Source organism: Scheffersomyces xylosifermentans (genome assembly GCF_036884685.1).
Source record: "Scheffersomyces xylosifermentans strain CBS 12540 chromosome Unknown RJT20scaffold_8, whole genome shotgun sequence".
Lineage (NCBI taxonomy): Eukaryota > Fungi > Ascomycota > Pichiomycetes > Serinales > Debaryomycetaceae > Scheffersomyces > Scheffersomyces xylosifermentans.
The window spans coordinates 708802-726922 of NW_027042946.1; the positions used below are offsets into that span (position 1 = coordinate 708802).

Here is an 18121-nt window from a genome sequence, read left to right on the forward strand (position 1 = left end):
TTTGTAGGAAGACAGCAGCTTTGAATGCTCTTGGTAAAGAACGCACTCATACAGTAGGCAAACTCCCTTTCACCATATAGTGGATGTATGCCAACTAAATATAACTTCCATCATCTCCTATAGGCATATTCCCACTCTCTCAAAACCTAAACAGCAATCTTAACAATAGCAACTCTTGTCCATAGTCAAGTGAAATGGTGCTCATACACACTATAGATAGATTACAAAATGTCGCACTAACTCCAAAAACAAAATGAAACAAACTTCTCCATAAAACACGTTTGTGACGACACTGGAAAACAATCAGTGGGGAAAGTACGTAGACATATTGATCTGATTCTCAGGATAATTGTACATTTAGCATTTATCTTACAGATAAGACTTTTAGGTGAAGAGACAAGAATCATCAGGAGCACTTTTTCATTAAATGACGGATCCTAACAGCGTAAATGGCTCTGTCCAAGCTGCTAATTACTACTTCATCCTCAAAACAGAGAATATCCAACCACTACTAGATATCACCAACCAGCTCACACAACAGATAGGAAAGAATCAGCAAATTATCGACAAATTATGCCTTGTAGCAGATCACAAGATAAAGTTCCCTGAAACGGCTATAGACTTGGAGAAATTGGGATTAAGAAATACAGATGACGCCCCACTGGAAGAGGAAGAGGAAGGAACCAACGTAAGAAGTGAGGAGGAAGCACAGGGGACCAGTGAGGAAGAGTCAGAAAGAGCCCGAAAGCTCATGGATAGCATTAACGAGGAAGACGAGAGAGAAATAGAAGAAGACAACTTGAATAGTGCTGGAGTACCGAACAACGAAGACCCTCTCAGATACTTGCTAGCACAGAAATATCATTTGGATGATATACAAGTAGATAACATTCCAGATTTGGGGAAGTATGCGACCAACCCGAGAATTGTCCAGTTGGTCACAGATAATATAAAGCTAAGAAGACTCCAAAAACTAAAGAAGTATAAAAACAAAGAGTTGTTGAAATTGGTCTACGAATACGAAAAGTTCATTGTAGTTGACATATTACCTTCACTCAGAACCGAATTGCTTGCATTAACCAATACGACGACTAAAACAATGTCAGATGATAAGTCCTTGGTGGACTACGTTGATTTCCGTTTTTCAACACTCAATAAGATGTACGAGAGGTATTCCATGAATGTCAAATACTTGCTGAAGCTAATAGAGATGTCAAGAGCTCTCCTCCTGTACTGGAACAACCAGGACGAGGTCTACGAGAGGCTAAATCATCAGTTTGTGGCTCTCGAATTTCTCCAGCTAAATCTCACCAAATTACTTAAATAGAACCAAAACATTCAATGTGCATCGACTAATGAAAGAATAATATTAATGATTTTATAAACAGACCGTATAACCAATGTAGACAATGTTACCAGCACAGTGTTTGCAAATCGGATCCTGTATGATCCTGTTAAGCGCATATTATCTCTCTTGTATGGGAGTTGTCTGGTCTTGTCGTGGCAGCAAGAAAATATGGACACCAGTGTCAATAATAATGCATGAAATAAGACACGGAGGGCCAATGAAACAATTAACGGATGAATACTCTACTAAAATTGACAGACATGAGCATTCTAATGCAACGTTGTTCAAAAAAAATGTTGTGGTGAAGATCTACTTACCAAAATATAGGGATTTCTTGCATATCCTGGTTGCAAAACAGCCTTTTGAACTGCTTCGTCAGATATGCACGTTACAAAATAACGAAGAACTTTAAAATAACGCGTTACCGACAGATTTGGACTTATGCTGTGGTATAGTTCCAAATTGATGCTCACCCCATCATTATTAGTGCTTCCATTTTTTTTTTAAATTTATTGTCAGGCACCTCTTCGCCCCTTCAAACTGTCCCAGCATTCCATACTCTGATACTTGTTTGGGGAATTTTCATTAACTGGGCGTGATGACGTACAAGCCAATGTTTTATGCAGCTCGCCAATTTCTTCCTGTTACCCAACCTTAATTACAAATAGCGAGTAAGAATTGCAACCAATTGCCTCGCACCATGAACGACGAGAGGTCTTAACTGGGGCAGGATATTTCAGAGTTAAAATCAGAGATAAGCATGAAGTTGCAGCTACACTCGACCAGTTTTGTTTTCAAAATGGGCTGAGATCCAAATCCCAGCTGAGCCCGGACCCTCTCGTCTCCATCTGGGCTATGCATACAAGAGCTAAGTGCTGCCTTGACCTCGGTTGTAGACGGCTTCGCTCTCTCGGAGCCCATAGAGCAAATCTTCTCTCGTTATTCACCTGGCTTCGATCACTTTAGCTATCAGTTCGGTAATCCCCCAATCTTAAAATTCCAGTCTTCTGTGTGGTTGTATACTGCAGCAATGGCAACTGAACTTAGGGCACGCAAGCCCAAACCTTCTGCGGGCTACTTCATTAAATAGACTGTATACGCCGTCTCTTCGATAATTTGGTGTTGACTGAGTGGAAACGGTATAAAGTTGGGCTGCAGGCAGGACTGGTAGCGCTTTCCTAAATAGGCAAGTCTACCTTCTCGCTAATGCTACGTCGTAGAAAATAAAGTACCAGAATAGGACTCAATTCATTGGGACAGCAGAAATATCCAGAGACCAATTAGTTAATGCGGATAAGCAAGAAGACTGTCTGCTATTAGTCTTATTTACCTTACCAAAACAGGTATCAATAGGAGGATGACTACATTGGCATGGTATGGAAGCTCTGGCGGAAATCTCGCTCCTTGATGTTGCAGATTAATATTTTTGGTTGGATTGTACATAGTATTTTATATTACGTGCACGAAAATGCCGTTTGGAGCCCGTAAATTAATTGTTAGAATTTACCAAAATTAAATTGTTGCGTTATAATGGTAATGAGGCAACAATGAAAGAGAAGCAAGAGCACATAGAAATTTAAAAGGTAAGTATATACATTGGTACATTGGTACATTAGTTTCTGCTTGTTCAGAGACAAGCATTAGAAGTCTTTGGATACATTTTAAGTGAAGGTTTATTATTGTTACCGAACAGGGAAATGCAATAGTGGTCCGGTATTGCCGTAGTTAAATTGAAAGTGCTCCACAATTGGATCTCCTTAGGAGTGCTAGTTTCAGCCTACTTACTTGGATTACCTTCATAATAATAGTGTACTGATTAATACAGAAATTTAATAATACTTTAACTAGAACTATAGTACACTAGAGCTATCACAGCAGACCATATTGCTGGATCAAGCCAGTTGGGAATGAAGTCCCGTTTCATAATCTAAGAAGTTCAAATCGTACTAGGTTATGCTTGACCTATGAACTTCTCCCTAATATAAACAAATGACTGAAATCAGAGTGGATCATAAATCTCTCTTCAGTTATGCTTTTCCGTACTAAATGCCCTTATACATGCTCTTAAACCTCTTATCCTTGACCACATTCATAATGTTCTTGACTCAATGTAATTCGTATTTATGGAAATTTTCTGTTCTCTGTTGGTGATAATAAACTATTAATCGTTGGCTTTTTGGATGAATGGTCTATTCTTCCATCAGTACCATTATTATTCGGAATAGGTTGAATAAGATTTTCACTCTCTACTGGAGGATCCTCCATTTTAATATCAGTACTAGTGGATGCCGATGAAAGCGACAGAGACAGCGACAGCACTTGCAGAGTCCCATCTTCGTTCAATACACCCTTGAGCCAACCCCTTGTATTCTCAGCGCTCTTTTGTGGTAATGGAGGGAGCATCTTATTGGCCAAGTCTGTTCTTGTACGGAGAATGCCGTCCAAAGAATGAATGCTACGAGCTTCAACCGAGTGGTTACTGGACATAGAAATGGGCCGTATAAGGCTTGCATTATCATCGTCTCTGTTGATTGGAAGATTTTGGACTGATGGAAGGGAGGAACGACTGCCACTGCTTGCCGTACTATGTATGGTGACGGACAGTGGTGATCTCATTGAAAGACCATTGAAAGAACGAGCACTAATTGAATTACGGTCCCTAGAAGCCGTTTGGGAGAATGATTGATGGAAAAGAGGAGAAAGTGGAGATACAAGATTCGGAGTAAGTGATGCAATAGAAGATGCTGATTTTGGTGGAGGTGGATAGGAAATGACAGTTGTCGTTGTGGAAATGGAGAAGGTTGGGTTGGAAGTTGCATTGAATGATGTAGTGTTGGCTGGAGCCGTTTTTAAGGATGAGCTTGCACTGACATAATTGGAACCGGCACTAAGAGGCGACGAGTTAGCCGAAGTCGTGTCATTAATGAATGAATGCAGAAGTGAAAGAGGACGAGGTCTTCTTTTAGGTTTGAATTCGTGGTTGGGAATTTTGAGGTTAGATGAGGGGTTGGACTCTTTTATGCTACTATTCTCTTGGTGTGGTTTTGGAGGCACCGGTGGAGGTACTGGTGGATACAGTATTTGCCCGTTGTTTGTATCGAAATGACCTCCGGTGTATGGTGGGGCGCTCAGTGGTGGTTGAGGTGGTGGATACGAATAGAGTGCTTGGTGGATTGGAGGAGGACCATGATGTTGATGCTGTGGGAGATAATAGCCAGTTTGATTTTGATAATGTGGCAGTTGTGAGTTAGGAGGTGATATGAGGGACGCTGAGTTGGGCATGGCGGCATATGGGCCAGCAGAAGGATTGTTGGAGCCACTAGAGCTGTTAACCGTTTTATAAACACCAGAAGCACCAGCAGCTGACAGGTTTTCGTTTAAGCCAAAGAGTGGGTTGTTTGGAGTTGCAGGATGGTAATGTTGATGATGGTGATGGTGAGAATGGTCTTCCCTTGTATTCTTAGACGATCCAGACAGTATGGACAGTTTATCATCATCTGAGTGCATGCCACTCATGTGGTTATGGCCATGAAGACCGGGATTGCCACCATTAGTATCATTTTTCTGAAGGTATGTCTCGTAAGCATGTACTGTCTGTTTATGCTGTCTCAAGTTATCTAGACGGGAGAAGTTCTTGGAGCAGTATGGACATGTGAAGGGCCTCTCGCCTGTGTGTTTTCTTTTATGACGAGCCAAGTGTTCGGATCTTGTGAAGGACATGTTACAACCAGGGTAACCCGTACACTGGAAGACACGGCCTTTGGACAGGCGCTTAGACTTGGGCTTTGACGACGGCACCAGCTTGGGGTCCTTGCTGAGAAGGTCGTGGTTAAGCATCGTGAAGGAGGGGACGAGTGTAGTGGGGAGGTTTTGGTGAAGGAGTGGAATCGTGGAGGATGTTGTCAGGGGGTATCTTCAGTGGAAGGGACAAAGAATAAGATTTTTAGCTTGTGGTGGAAACAACCTGTGTCTTTATATATATCGCAGCAAAAACGTTATGGTGTGACAATTATAATGACAAGAGGATCGTTCAGTGTTGACTACCAAGGGCCGGTTTGCTTTGGTTGACTCGATTTGTCGGAACTAGGCGATTGGAGATAACCTGAAAGACTATACTGAAGATGACCAAGAGCCAGTTATTCTGTGCAACGCTAGTAATAACAGTATTGGTAAAATCACAACAGTGTTTGGTAACCCAGAAAGTTGAGCGAGCTTTTGTAAGGGCGAAGGTAACCAAGTCAACTGTATCACTAGTTGGCTAGGAGTAGCAAACTCAACAGGCCCGTCGTGGCAACAGTAGAATGCTATGAAAGCTGCTAACTAGAAAGGGATATACCAGCGGCTAACGATGAGACGTGTGTTCACGGCTACGGAAAGCTGGCAGCGGGTATGTAAAAGAATGGTACGATGTGTCGGAACAGCAACAGGATCTCCTGGGGATCTCAGGTATACGTGTATATACCTAGAACTACGAAACTACCAACGTAAGGTGTGGTGAATGCGAAATAAAACAACCCAAGTTCAATTTCGCTGTCTTGTAAAACTCCAAATCCAAATTGGCAGCACAAGCAGATTTCGCTCGTTTTGTATGAAATTCAGTTTTCGGTTTTTGGTTTCTTGTTTTTTGTCCCTATTTTAGGTAGAAAAAATATAGTGGGCCTGAAAAATGTCAGGAGGAGAGGTAAGTTGCAGGGCCAAAAAAAGCAAAAAGTCTATTTGAAAGGTGCAAGGCAATGCGAATTGCAGGAGGTAGAATGCGAGGCAGGGCAATGATGGAAAGGGAGGAAAGGGTGGGAGATGCCGTGGTTTATATGGTGTGGAGGCACACCACGAGTATGAAGACTATGGGATAAGTATTGAAACCAGGATACGGGCCTGGGGGTACACGCAGAAGAGCCGGATGAGATTCTATTTATACGAGAAAATATGTCGTTGTTGCACCAGGCACACTGGAGAAAAATGAATGATTAGGTGGTACCTAGCGCACTAGGCAAAAAAATCAGACACCACCTATTTTCTAGAGGAAATTACTAGAATAGAATGAGAGTTCCTTGCACCAAAAAGTTTAAAAACTATATTTGAGAGTTACCTATTTTAAGTATTTTTTTGGGGCTTGAGCAGTAGAACAATAGCTGGAATTTCTGCGGGCGCTTCTTGTTGGATGGTGCAGAGTAGCATTAGATGGAACTATGGCGAAACCAGATACAGAGAAAACCACTGTCTATTGTTCTCTCAATTGTGCGTCGGAGTGCCATGGATTCGGGACCCGGCGCCGAAGACCAGTGCTTGGTTCTCGTCAGGAAGGGAATGGTGGTGAGCACTAGCTGCGTTTTGGTGATTGCTTTTAACGATCTGCCACGCAAGGAGTCCCAGTTACATTCGTCCCTGCGACTGGCTCATAGATATGACCCACCCCGTCAATCTCAGTATCTGTTGACGGGCCCTACACCACCGGCAGCGACAGAAGCTGTGCATCTGCACAGCTTCTGCTGCCGCTAGCCGCGACCATCATTGTTCTCAAGAAAACAACTTATGATTCGGCAGATTATTATTTAAGCTAATTCTTTGTGTCTACGTACTGATATATCCAACGACTCCAGTATTGGAGTTCCTGCAATTGAACAAACACGACAGAAAGAAAACGTACCTAATAAAAAGATTTGCGAGTTTGTGATTAAATTATGCTTTTCGGGACTAAACTTATTATTTTGCTGTGCGATAAAAATAATAAGAAAATAATAAATAATTAGTAAAAAAAAAAAACGTGAGTAAATTAATTTCATTGAAATTTTGATATGGTTAGATACAGGGGAACGAGGAAGTAGGGGAGAGGGGTCAGTACGGAAATTGAGTTACCGGTTGTGAGACAAGACAAACAGTGTGGATCTTGGTTGCTGGCCTTGGGAATTTTGTTGCCCTGGTTGTCCTAGGTAGTATCCCAGTGTCTCTCGCTAAATTGCCACCAAGAAGATACAAGAAATCGCCCCCTTCATGACAAAAAGTACCACCTTGCTTTCCATCTCACTTCTGCCACCATCCGTGCAGATAAAACAAGAAATATACTCAAGGTGCATGTACGTCGCATTTCAACCTGCTTTCTTTAGTTTGGGGTTCTTGGTCGTTTGTGTCCTTCCTGTAGCAGGCCTCCATCTTCTCAACAGGGAGGTCTTCGTGAAAATAAGCCGGGTTAAATGCTTAAACGAAAAGGAATAAAAAATTATTTCATTTACAAAAATCTAGAATACACAGACAATGGGCCAGCTTAAAAGAAGACCAATTATGCCCTGATACTCTCAAGATCCTGATCAGATCGATATGTGAGTGGTTGTGAGTCTTGGCCGTTGAGAAAGTACAAACATTGTTCTTATTTTTGGTATTTTATAATTGTTGGTCATATCTGGGAATGCACCATAATTGTAGCATGTTAAGGCGAGGAGTCCCCGGCTATTTGTGACCATACCATTTGTTGTACGGCGTCTCAGTTGCAGTTCACGTATTCACATCTTGACACGATGGATCTACAAAATGTCTATTCAGGGCCATCTAGAGATTATTACGTAACCAACAGTAAGACTGCCTATTTGGGCACAACGAATGTAAATGATTGATTTCTACAGTATTAAGTTGTAAATATGTTATCCCACATACTTAGTGATTCGTAGATCTCGCGGATGGTCGGCGTCTCCAGTAGCGTATATATTATGTACTGGTGGTTTGATTTAATGCAATGCGTTATATAATATTTTGTCACTATGCATCCCCACCTAGATTCACCGACAATAATATGGTAAAATTAATAAGTAGTCCTAGCACAACTGGTAACAGTAATAGGCTGTGGTCCTGCTTAGCAGACTGAGTGAAACTACCCTCGACGTTTAGTCTTGAAGTATTTCATCTAGGCATGTAGAATGCGACCTCATCTTTGATTGACTTCGCGCGGTATCCAAATGAACGCTCCCCTCACCTCTTTTTGGCACAAAACCGATGGTCATACTTATCCTCAAAGATTTGCTAATGTCGCACTAAGAAACCGAATGTATCAAACGAGTTGTACCCCTCCCCCTCCCTTCAAAAAAATAATGACATAGTTGATTTACCTAACGAAGAAAGGTTAAGGTTACTGTTTAGAAACGGGATTTAAATTCAGTAATCAGGAGTCTTCATTTCAAGGTCCAAGGCCCCACTTTTCACGTTAAAATGCAACATAACACTGCCTACTTCTCTCCTGGATCAGCCAAGCAGAAACGAAAGGTTCCCGCGAGGGGTTATTGATTTCCAATGTAGGGGTACCCTTATTTCAAGCTGGCTGACATGTATTTGCTTATCCTTATCCTAATCAAATCTTTAAGTTCAAAGTTTGAGATTGACCCCAGAGGCTGCCCCATACCGATTCTCCCCCACCATCTTCTTTTTTACGTAAATCCATAAGAGGTATTGAAACGCCATACACCTTTACGAACTTAACGTTTGTATCCATTTTTGTACACAATATACTATAGTTTCTTTTTGATGTGCACCCTGATATAACTTTATTACAAGCGAATAGTAAAACGCACAGCTACTACATGAAATTACAATGGATACTATTACAAGAAATTGTCCTTTCGTTGTGCCATGACTCCCCGAAAGCTGAATCAATACACTTCAATGATATTTCCGACATTTTGAGGAATTGTATGGCATTTCAGGGTATTTTGCTATCATTAGACAATGTGGACTTTTTTTTATCTATACTCTTATTATTTACCAAAACGTGCAGTCTAAGTATTTTTCTACGGTTACGATATCTGTATATCCGCCTTGGAGTCCACATCTTCTATGATCATAGCCCCATATTTTTCAAGCAGCTTTTTTATCTACGAAGTTTAAATAATTTCTGTCATCGTTATCATCGGCCAGGCAATCATCAAAATGCCGTGCCGCCTGGATCATCTGTTACGTATTTTTGACGGAGATGTGCCTAATTATACACGTCTCGTGAATCTGATGTACCTTGGGAAAACTACGTCACTCGGAGCTTGGTGCCTTGCGCTAGGTTGCCTTCCAGGCCCAGGGGCAAACCAAACACGTAGCATTTATGTCCAGCATCCAATCTACCCCAAAATTCAAAGTCACTCCATGTAATATCACCTAAGAATTAAATTATAGGCCAGCCATGTCAACATTCGAGTTTTTCGTACTTATACAGCAAACAATAGACCTCGTAATTTCCACCATATGAGGTGATAACTCCCTACATACTCGTTCCATGCAACCACTACATTTACTACGAACATTTTTTCCTCAGAACAATAGAACAACCCAGTTGTGGACTGACCCTCTGCCAGTACCCCACTTTCTCCTATGCTCGCCCTACTTTATTATATTTCAGGTATAAGCAGATCCTTTCCTGTAGGAGTAATCGCTGGAAGCTCATTACTAAAAAACCATATTTCAGACACTTTTTTTCCGTCAGATAAAGCCCACTTCACCTAAATTGCTTTTTGTGCATGTGTAGATTACTCGTTTAGGAAAGGATACTGCAATCGAATCAATATCGGTAGTGGTAAGAAAAATAATATCGGTAGTTGAAAGTTAGAGAAAGCTTATCTTGATAGGTCGAGGATTCCATAGAGGGGTGGTATAACAACAGTGGATTTTCGTTATAGGGACAACCAGTACGAGCCACGTACCAGTTGCGAAAAGTCCGAGTTTGTGGCTTGTATGGTGTACAGTAGAAAGGTCGAATGCAGTTAACAATAGGTTATAAGGCGGACTCGGTTTTACGAGAAGCCGGCTATTTATTGTAGAAGGTATATATATTTATGAGTTAGATAAGAGGACATTGGACCTCCATTGACTGAGGAACCGATTGCGACAGACAAGGCCAGGCTTATTCGTCATGGGTCATGGATTGCGAGAACCCTTTAGCAGCAGCCATTGGCTCCATTGACGTCTGTGCTTGAATTGTTTTCGATCAGAATATCGATCGTTTCTGGCTTATTGGCACGATTCTCTGTGGCTAATAGGTCGTTATCACCGGTGTTAAACTCGGGTAAGCTTTGTGCGATCTTCTTAAATAATAATTTCACATTATGATTAGCTTTGGTTGAGGTCTCGATGAAGAATTTCGAACCCACCTTTCTATGCAATGCTTCCACATCCTCCAAGGTTACTTGACGCTTGTCGTTGGCCAAATCTGACTTGTTTCCTACCAACACTATGATCACATCGTCTCCTCTCTCCAATTTTACGTCTTTTATCCATTTATCCAAGTTGTTGAAACTCTTCTTGTTAGTTATGTCGTAACAGATCACTGCGACATGACTGTCTCTGATATATGAGGGAATCAAACTCCTGAATCGCTCCTGTCCTGCAGTGTCCCATAGTTGCAACCGGATGGTTTTGTTATCGTCCAAGTACATGGTTTTCAGCAAGAAATCGATTCCGATAGTTGCTGCATAGGTTTCGTCGAATGTGTCATACATGAATCTCGTGATTAAGGAAGTTTTTCCAACTAAAATGGGTTAGTATAGGGTCATCTAGTGGGCGATTACCTTCTGTAACGCATTTGAGTTCCGATTGTCTCTACTTACCGCTTTGATCTCCCAAGAACACAATCTTGTACTTTCTCAAGATATTAGACTTGTCTGATCCCCCGCTGGGGTTATTACTGCCACTTCCGATGCTACTGGATCTCATGATGGGTTCGTTGTGAGTGGGTTTGATGCTAGGAGCCGTGGCTATGTATATGGACGGATTGTTTATCTACAACTTTCGATGCATATATTGTCCACGAGAATGTAATCGCAATGATGTGGTGGTTTGTAGTATGCTAGTGTCAGGTGTTATAGACAGTCTAACAAATTGACCTAACCAAATCTACCGTTGATTCTGATGGATATCCTAGTAATTTTTACGGTGAATCTAACGACGGTTCCGGTTCTGCTTTCGTACACGTTTTCTACCTTTTAACCGCTGCACTGTGCTATGTCTTCTATCAACAATACCACTACTTCTGTCTTCTTTCCAAGCGCTGCTACGGCCATACAACACAACCATTTCATTTTTTCTTTTCCCTCACTTTGTTTTTGATCACGAACGGAAAATTTGATGCTGACGTGAGCGGCTCCCTACTGGGGACGTGTCATGTTACCTAAGCGGAATGAATTGAGGTGCCGAAAAAAACTGCAAACAGCACAAGAGGAAAGGGAAGAAAAGATGGCTGTAAAAGACGCTGTTTTGAGGGTTATGGTGTTACGGAGATAGGGAAGTTTAGCAGAAAATAAGTTGGACAGTGAGTAGTCAGTAAATAATCAATAGTACTTGAGTAATAGTTTGTAAAATAGAACAAAAATAGAAGAAAAACATGGATGACGCAGAATTGAACGCCATCAGAGCAGCCAGATTGGCAGAGCTACAAAAGTCCAGTGGAAACGGTGCCAGTTCCGCTGCTGGCTCACAAGGACAACCACAAGATGACGTCAAGGCGTCGGTTCTTTCAAGGGTATTGGAACCAGCCGCAAGAGAGAGATTGAGCAGAGTCAGGATGGTAAGACCGGACCGAGCCGAGCTGGTAGAACAATATATCGTTAAGTTGTACTCCATGGGCCAGATCAATCGGAAATTGACCGAAAAGGACGTCGTGGAGATCTTGGACGGAGTCAGTAGAGACTCCAACAAGCAGAGCTCGACAAAGATCATTTATGACAGAAAACACAGCACAATGGGTTTGGACGATGACGATGAAGAAGAGGAGGACGATTTCTTTGATTAGAAGAACAAAAGACACTCCAAAATTATGGAAGTTTAGTGGGATTCAGCTAGTCCCAAGTCTACATATATAGCTTGTAATATATAATCGTAATAAGTCAGATAAAGGAATTGTAGAAAATTTGTGATATTTCATGAGTAGTCAAAGGGACTATAAAGTATGACACCGGAGAAGTCCCACCATGATGATAAGGAAAGGGATGAAGGAGTACTGGAGATTTGAAATCCTTGACACTACTAATCTTCAGCAAGAGGAGTTCAGTGCAGTTATTCAGTGATATTCATATCACCTCTTTAAGAGATAACAGTTGACCTTACTATTATAAATGCGAGTTTAAGGATTTTGCACCCAAAAGGGAGCCCAACCTACTTATTCGAATAGGACATTCAACAATTCAAGTTTAATGATAGCGTCTCGTCATATTATTCTACGACTATTCTTCTACTTAACTATGCAATTTTAATTAATGCAAATTTTGTTCAATGCAATGCTGTACTATGTTACTCTAACTTCTATTCTGTTATGTGTTGTGACTGTTGTGACTGTTGAGACTGTTATACTTCAATGTCCGAGACATCGTCAGAGTCTTCGTCAGAATCGTCTTCTCCATTGGAGTTTTCAAAGACTATTCCATTTGCAGCCTTTTTATTTCCATTACTACTTGGTCCAAACCATCCAGACTCATCGTTTTCTTCGTCTCCCGTCATCTCCTCATCTTTATCGTCATCATCGTCATCATCTTGTAGTACAACATCTCCATTCACGTAGTCTTCTGCTCCGTCTACGTCATCATCTACGTCATCTTCTTCTTGGTTCTTTAACTCCTTGGAGACTTGCAAATAGTCCAAGAAGTATCCATTCCTCTTACCCACTTTCACAACGTCTTTACCAACTCTACCCAAGAAACGCTGGATCAATCTCAAGCTGCTGACGAATTCGTGCTTGTAAGCATTGATGTATTTACCATGGGCACTCAAGATCAGACGGATCCAGAGCAAATTGTATTCAAAATGCTGGTTTTCGTACTTTGTCAAAAGGTTTCCAATGAACCCTAACAAACGATCAACATAGACAATTGGCAAGTCCGAGCTTACTAACTTGATGTCGTTTAAGGGAATGGCTTCATAGACCTTTTGGATCAAGTACTCTTCGTTCAAACGGAATGCCATGACAAGGGCTGTAAGGAACTCCTGCTCAGCCAAAGTTTCCAACGTAGCTTCTGGAGTGATATCTATGTCCAAGTCAAAGGGGTCGAAGATAATAGTGTTATCCACAGAGTAGATTAACAATCCTTCGGTAGAAGCAGCAGCAAAGGCAGAAGAGGTTGGAGAAAATTGGATAGAGTTGACTCTAATCTCTGGTCTATATGATCTCAAGCTAGGATCTCCCTTGTGAGAGCCTGGCAACGAGTTGTCCAACCGATCTTCTACGTCCGAGTTTTCTCCATCACGGTCTATTAAGTCGCTGGATGTACCAGCGTCCGTGATCTTACCACTGTTCAACATTTGTTGAGTACCATTAAGAGTCATGTTTTGAGACACGGTAAACCTCTTAAGTAATACTTCGTTGCTGATGTCGTACATGCAAATGGAATTGTTATTTCCACCAGCTACTAATGTTAACCCGTCAAAAGAGTAGTTAATTGTAGTGAAGTACTTGGAACGAGCTGAGTTCTTTGCACTGAAACGGTCTTCCAAATATCTTCCTCCTAGTATGTCTCTCTTTCCATCGATTATGTGTAATTGGCGAGCATCTTCTATATCGTACACTACAATATGGCCATCCAAGGTACTCACAGCGAGCTCTTTGCAATCTGGTCTCATGGTTAAGCACAATACATCGCTTTCAATTTCGATAGGCTCTACTGTTTGGGAACGACCAAAGATGTTCCAAATACGAATAGTTTTATCCCAAGATGCAGAGGCCAAGACAGAGTTCTCTTGTCCGAAGGCCAAGCATGAGATAGGGCCTTCGTGTCCTGTTAAGGAGTCAAGCAATTGTGCTGTTTGTACAGACCACACGTAAATCTCAAACGTATCTTGAGAACCAGCAACAACTACCTCTCCACTGGGGTCAACAGCCAAAGAGTTGAATTGAATACGTTCAGTGGCAGTGAACACTCTAAAGTTTCTGAATCTGATTAAATCCCAAGCCCTGATAGTACCATCCAAGGAAGAAGAGAATAAAACTTGTCCCTTCTTGGCAAACTTGACATCAGTGACTGAGGAAGTATGCTCGGTGAATGTCATAAGACAAAAGCCCGATATCACGTCCCAGATTTTAATCTTACCATCGTCAGAAGCTGTCACTACTCTCGAGCCATCTGGAGAGTAGCAAAGGGCATTAGTAGAGTCGAAATGGCCTTGTTGCTTTAAGATATAGGATTCTGATTGCCATTCATAGACAAGCAATTGTCCCAATTTAGATGAACCGAACGCTAACCACTCTCCGCTATTATTGATGCTGACAGTGTCAACAGCATTCTGGCCCATGCTGAGCTGTTGTATAAGGTTGAAGTCAGGTAATTCGTAGAGTCTGAACTCACCATTGTAGAAGCCTACGACCAACAAGTTCGAAGAGGCGTGGAAAGTGGCACATTTGACTTTGGAATCCGAATGAAAGAAGTTCTTTGCAGTTATTCTCCAGCTCTTTGGTTTGGTATCCTCGGTGTCTTCATTTTCACTGTCTTCGTCTTCTTCTTCATCTTCTTCGTCGTCATCTCCAGGCTTTTCTGTGTATTCCCATTGGAACAACGCTCCGTCTTTACTCATAGTGTAGATGATTTCTTGTGTGCTGTTGAAAAATGCTTTGATAACGTTATCCCTGTGGCCTGCCAATGTCATGGCTACATCCTTTTCCAGGGACTGTAAAGAAAAGATTCTAGAAGTCATATCCTTGGAAGTACTGATGAAGAAACGAGAATCACTGGACCATGTCACTGATGTAACTTCAGCATAGTGACCAGCATAAACTCTGTGACGAACAAATGGCGAAAACTGTCTATCTTCGGTGTAATCTGGGGTCTTCCATACTTGGATAAATCTGCTACAAGCAATTGCAAAATAGTGACCATCGGGACTGAATTGCAAATCACGAACTGAATCTTTGAAGTTGAAGTGATGTAATACGGTTCTTGATACGAAATTCACGAGAATAGCTCTTCCGTCTTCATCCACAGACAACAAGAGCGTTCCCTGCTTGTTTAGGGCGATTCTCGCTATGTTTTTACGGTGTTCGTAGCTGAATGTGAACGATCTGTTTTGAACCAAGTCGAAACAAGACACTCTATTTCCTACTGGTGACAAGAGCTTGGTTCCATCCTCCGAGAACACCAAGTTACCTTCTCTATAGACGGTTCCAAGCAAGTTGGAAAACCTAAAATCGGATTTCATGGCGTACTGGCAAAAATCAATAATGTATACTTTCTACCAACAAGTTTATCCAATAAGTTATCCAATAAGTGCCCTAATAGATATACATATATGGATATTTAATCCAAATCCATTTGACTTGTCTCGGTATAACTTAACTATGGGAGAGTGCGCGACTAGCGGGTGATGAGATGGGCCAAAAAAAATTTATTAGTGAGGTATTGGCTGTACACAGGAAAGTTTTTCAAATTGGTAGCAGTGCCATTATTTTGAAGCCGATACTAATGGAGAGTCAATGTAGTTGGATGATACGGGGAAAGTGTCTTTTGACGATTGTTATGGATAATAGAGGTCTGAGTAGCAGGAAGTTGGCAGATAAGTGAATTTTGACATAAAAATTAGAGTTATAATACAAAAATTTCACACCAGATTGCACAATGAGCGGCCTTTCAAATAGAGTCATGACGATGAAGTTCATGCTTAAGGGAGACTCCAAAGACTCCAAACAGCTGAAAGATGCAAATAGCAGTGCCAAAAGCTCCGAGGGGAAGAAAGTAAAAGACTCTTCCGAATGGGTGATGCCAAACTCTGCAAAGCTTATCCAAAAAGCCAGGGTTTCGCCAGTGGTACAAAGTGTTGGTTATTCCAGTGTCAATTTATTTTCTGGTTCTGGTTCTTTTGGCTTAGACGATGATAACGAGGAGGATGATGAAGACATGATACAGGTAAAGATGCCAGCTGCAAGGAAAACTTGGGGAGAAACCACCAAAATTCAGCAGGAGGGAGACGATATCAGTCCAATAATAGAATTGGGCAGAATAAAGGATTCCGTTCAAGTACGTATAGAAGTAAAAGAAATGCTTTAAAACGAAGAATTGACATGAGCAAAGGCGAGTTTATATGTATATTAAAACTGAAGAACTGCCATTGAAGTCAAGTATATCCCTAGAACTAGTACTAACATAACGAAACAGGATACAGATTCAAGATCAAAGTCTGATAATAATAAAAATGGCTCCAAAAAGAGATCTAACGAATCTATTAAAGACAATGAAACATCTTCCACTGTTCAAAAAAAGAGAAGATTTACTCAAACATAAGATCCTATCAAATCTGCCGTAATTCGTATATTTTGTGTGGATTCGTTTGAATCTTCATTATTAATAGTATCAAGTATTAGGTACAAGTCAAAGACTTATATGCTGGTGAGTGTGACAATCGGAATATCCCCGTTGACAACGACAAAGGAACAAAAGCTTACTCCTATGGTAACCACAATTTGAAGATGTTCAGAACTTGAATGTATCATTTCTTCTTCTTTCTGTGTGCATTATTAGTGCTTTCATGTGCTTCAAAGTCGGTAAACCCTCCGCGGATGACCGCTTCACGAGCCGCCGAGTTGATATGTTTGAACCGATCCGGTCCTAGATGGATACCTCCAAACCATCTTGCGACCACGACTATTACATTCCAAGCATCCATCATCTATAAGCAACATCGTTAGTAACAAATTCTGCTTTCTTTTAATGAAGAAATGGAATAGATCATCTTTGACTACAAATAAATATAGTCCAACTACTTCGTGCTAGAAAGGACAACTCCATTCTTCAATATACTTTCATGGGAATACACATACCGTTAGTAAATGCAATAATCTGGCACCTGCTGCTGTTTCTCCGTCATCATCACAATCCTGGTATTGAACCCCGTTCTCTTTTCGTATACGCCAACTACTTATATTATGAGTAGCTCTTGAAATCTTTCGGTCTGTAATTAGCAAGCCCAAGTACGATTTAGCTTCCTCAATGGAGTCAACTTTCCTGGCAAATCCTATAAATGTAGAATTTCTATCCACGATTGGTTCCGATTGGATCCAACCATCCAAGGGATTAATGTGCTGCAACTGTTGTTTAGCATTCCCTCCTCTACTGCTTCCCTCTGTAGCTTCAGACTCTAACTTTGGCGTTACTGACCGCAGAGATGCCATTTCTTGCTCACCATCATTGACTTCCGCCTTAAGAGCCACTTTGTGTACTTCTGCAGCCAATTTTTGCATTTCTTTTCTATCATTCTCGTACTTCTCTAGAAACAGTTGCACCTCCGTCACCAACTCGAACATACATACCTCACCAACATTAAACACCCGTGCCAATACTTCTAGTATGTTTTTTTCTAGATAATTGGTATCAGGAAACATAATGAGATCTTTACTGATCACCTGAACCAAACTTGGCGTTTCCTCGGGGTAATCTTCTGGAAATGACATCTGGATGCTAATCGCTTCATGTTCTGGAATGGAGAACGAATGAATCTGACGTGCTACACTGGTATGAGAACCCGGGAAAATCGCATCAATGGCACTGATTTCATCGTAGAGCTCTTCTACAGTCATCTTCAGCTGCTTAAAAGTTCAATTACTACAAAACTACATCAACTGGAGTAAAAAGAACTAATCCCACTATCATCATTCTTCCCATTACATCTGCTTAACTATATGGAACTAGCATACTCGTGTCACGTGTCAAATCACGCTCAAACACACGTGACATTAATCACACTTTATATCACGTGTAAAATCGCACGCCCAAATTTTCAATCCCAACTTTTCATGTTCACTGTTACCCCCACAATCCCTTTTGTTGGTGTGAA

The 18121-nt window shown here is 41.3% G+C and overlaps 6 protein-coding genes across 6 annotated transcripts; 2 read left to right on the top strand and 4 right to left on the bottom strand. All coding sequences in view use genetic code 12, as the record gives it.

The window, feature by feature from the left end:
* The first annotated feature begins 3 nt into the window (after positions 1 to 3).
* RJT20DRAFT_63961 (uncharacterized protein) lies at positions 4 to 1374 on the top strand. Its single transcript, XM_064921060.1, has one exon. It carries the CDS (start codon positions 428 to 430, stop codon positions 1325 to 1327), a length of 900 nt encoding a protein of 299 aa, XP_064771961.1. The 5' UTR covers positions 4 to 427; the 3' UTR covers positions 1328 to 1374.
* A 2095-nt stretch (positions 1375 to 3469) lies between these two features.
* BCR1 (transcription factor BCR1) lies at positions 3470 to 5185 on the bottom strand (the record flags this gene model as incomplete). The annotated part of the gene is made up of 1 exon (XM_064918558.1): positions 3470 to 5185. One exon carries the CDS (start codon positions 5183 to 5185, stop codon positions 3470 to 3472), a length of 1716 nt encoding a protein of 571 aa, XP_064771962.1.
* Positions 5186 to 10254: 5069 nt separating this feature from the next.
* RJT20DRAFT_146868 (Rab family GTPase) lies at positions 10255 to 11722 on the bottom strand (the record flags this gene model as incomplete). Its single annotated transcript, XM_064918885.1, has 3 exons — positions 10255 to 10844; positions 10924 to 11000; positions 11706 to 11722. The coding sequence occupies 3 exons, from the start codon at positions 11720 to 11722 to the stop codon at positions 10255 to 10257; spliced, it is 684 nt and encodes a 227-aa protein (XP_064771963.1).
* Positions 11723 to 12494: 772 nt separating this feature from the next.
* On the bottom strand, positions 12495 to 15617 carry PWP2 (snoRNA-binding rRNA-processing protein). The gene has a single exon (XM_064917979.1). The coding sequence runs from the start codon at positions 15491 to 15493 to the stop codon at positions 12656 to 12658; it is 2838 nt and encodes a 945-aa protein (XP_064771964.1). The 5' UTR covers positions 15494 to 15617; the 3' UTR covers positions 12495 to 12655.
* Positions 15618 to 15909: 292 nt separating this feature from the next.
* RJT20DRAFT_137353 (uncharacterized protein) lies at positions 15910 to 16572 on the top strand (the record flags this gene model as incomplete). Its single annotated transcript, XM_064918559.1, has 2 exons — positions 15910 to 16308; positions 16447 to 16572. The coding sequence occupies 2 exons, from the start codon at positions 15910 to 15912 to the stop codon at positions 16570 to 16572; spliced, it is 525 nt and encodes a 174-aa protein (XP_064771965.1).
* A 205-nt stretch (positions 16573 to 16777) lies between these two features.
* Positions 16778 to 17864, bottom strand: RJT20DRAFT_100491 (uncharacterized protein; the record flags this gene model as incomplete). The annotated part of the gene is made up of 3 exons (XM_064915629.1): positions 16778 to 16957; positions 17109 to 17375; positions 17499 to 17864. 3 exons carry the CDS (start codon positions 17862 to 17864, stop codon positions 16778 to 16780), a joined length of 813 nt encoding a protein of 270 aa, XP_064771966.1.
* Positions 17865 to 18121: the final 257 nt, after the last annotated feature.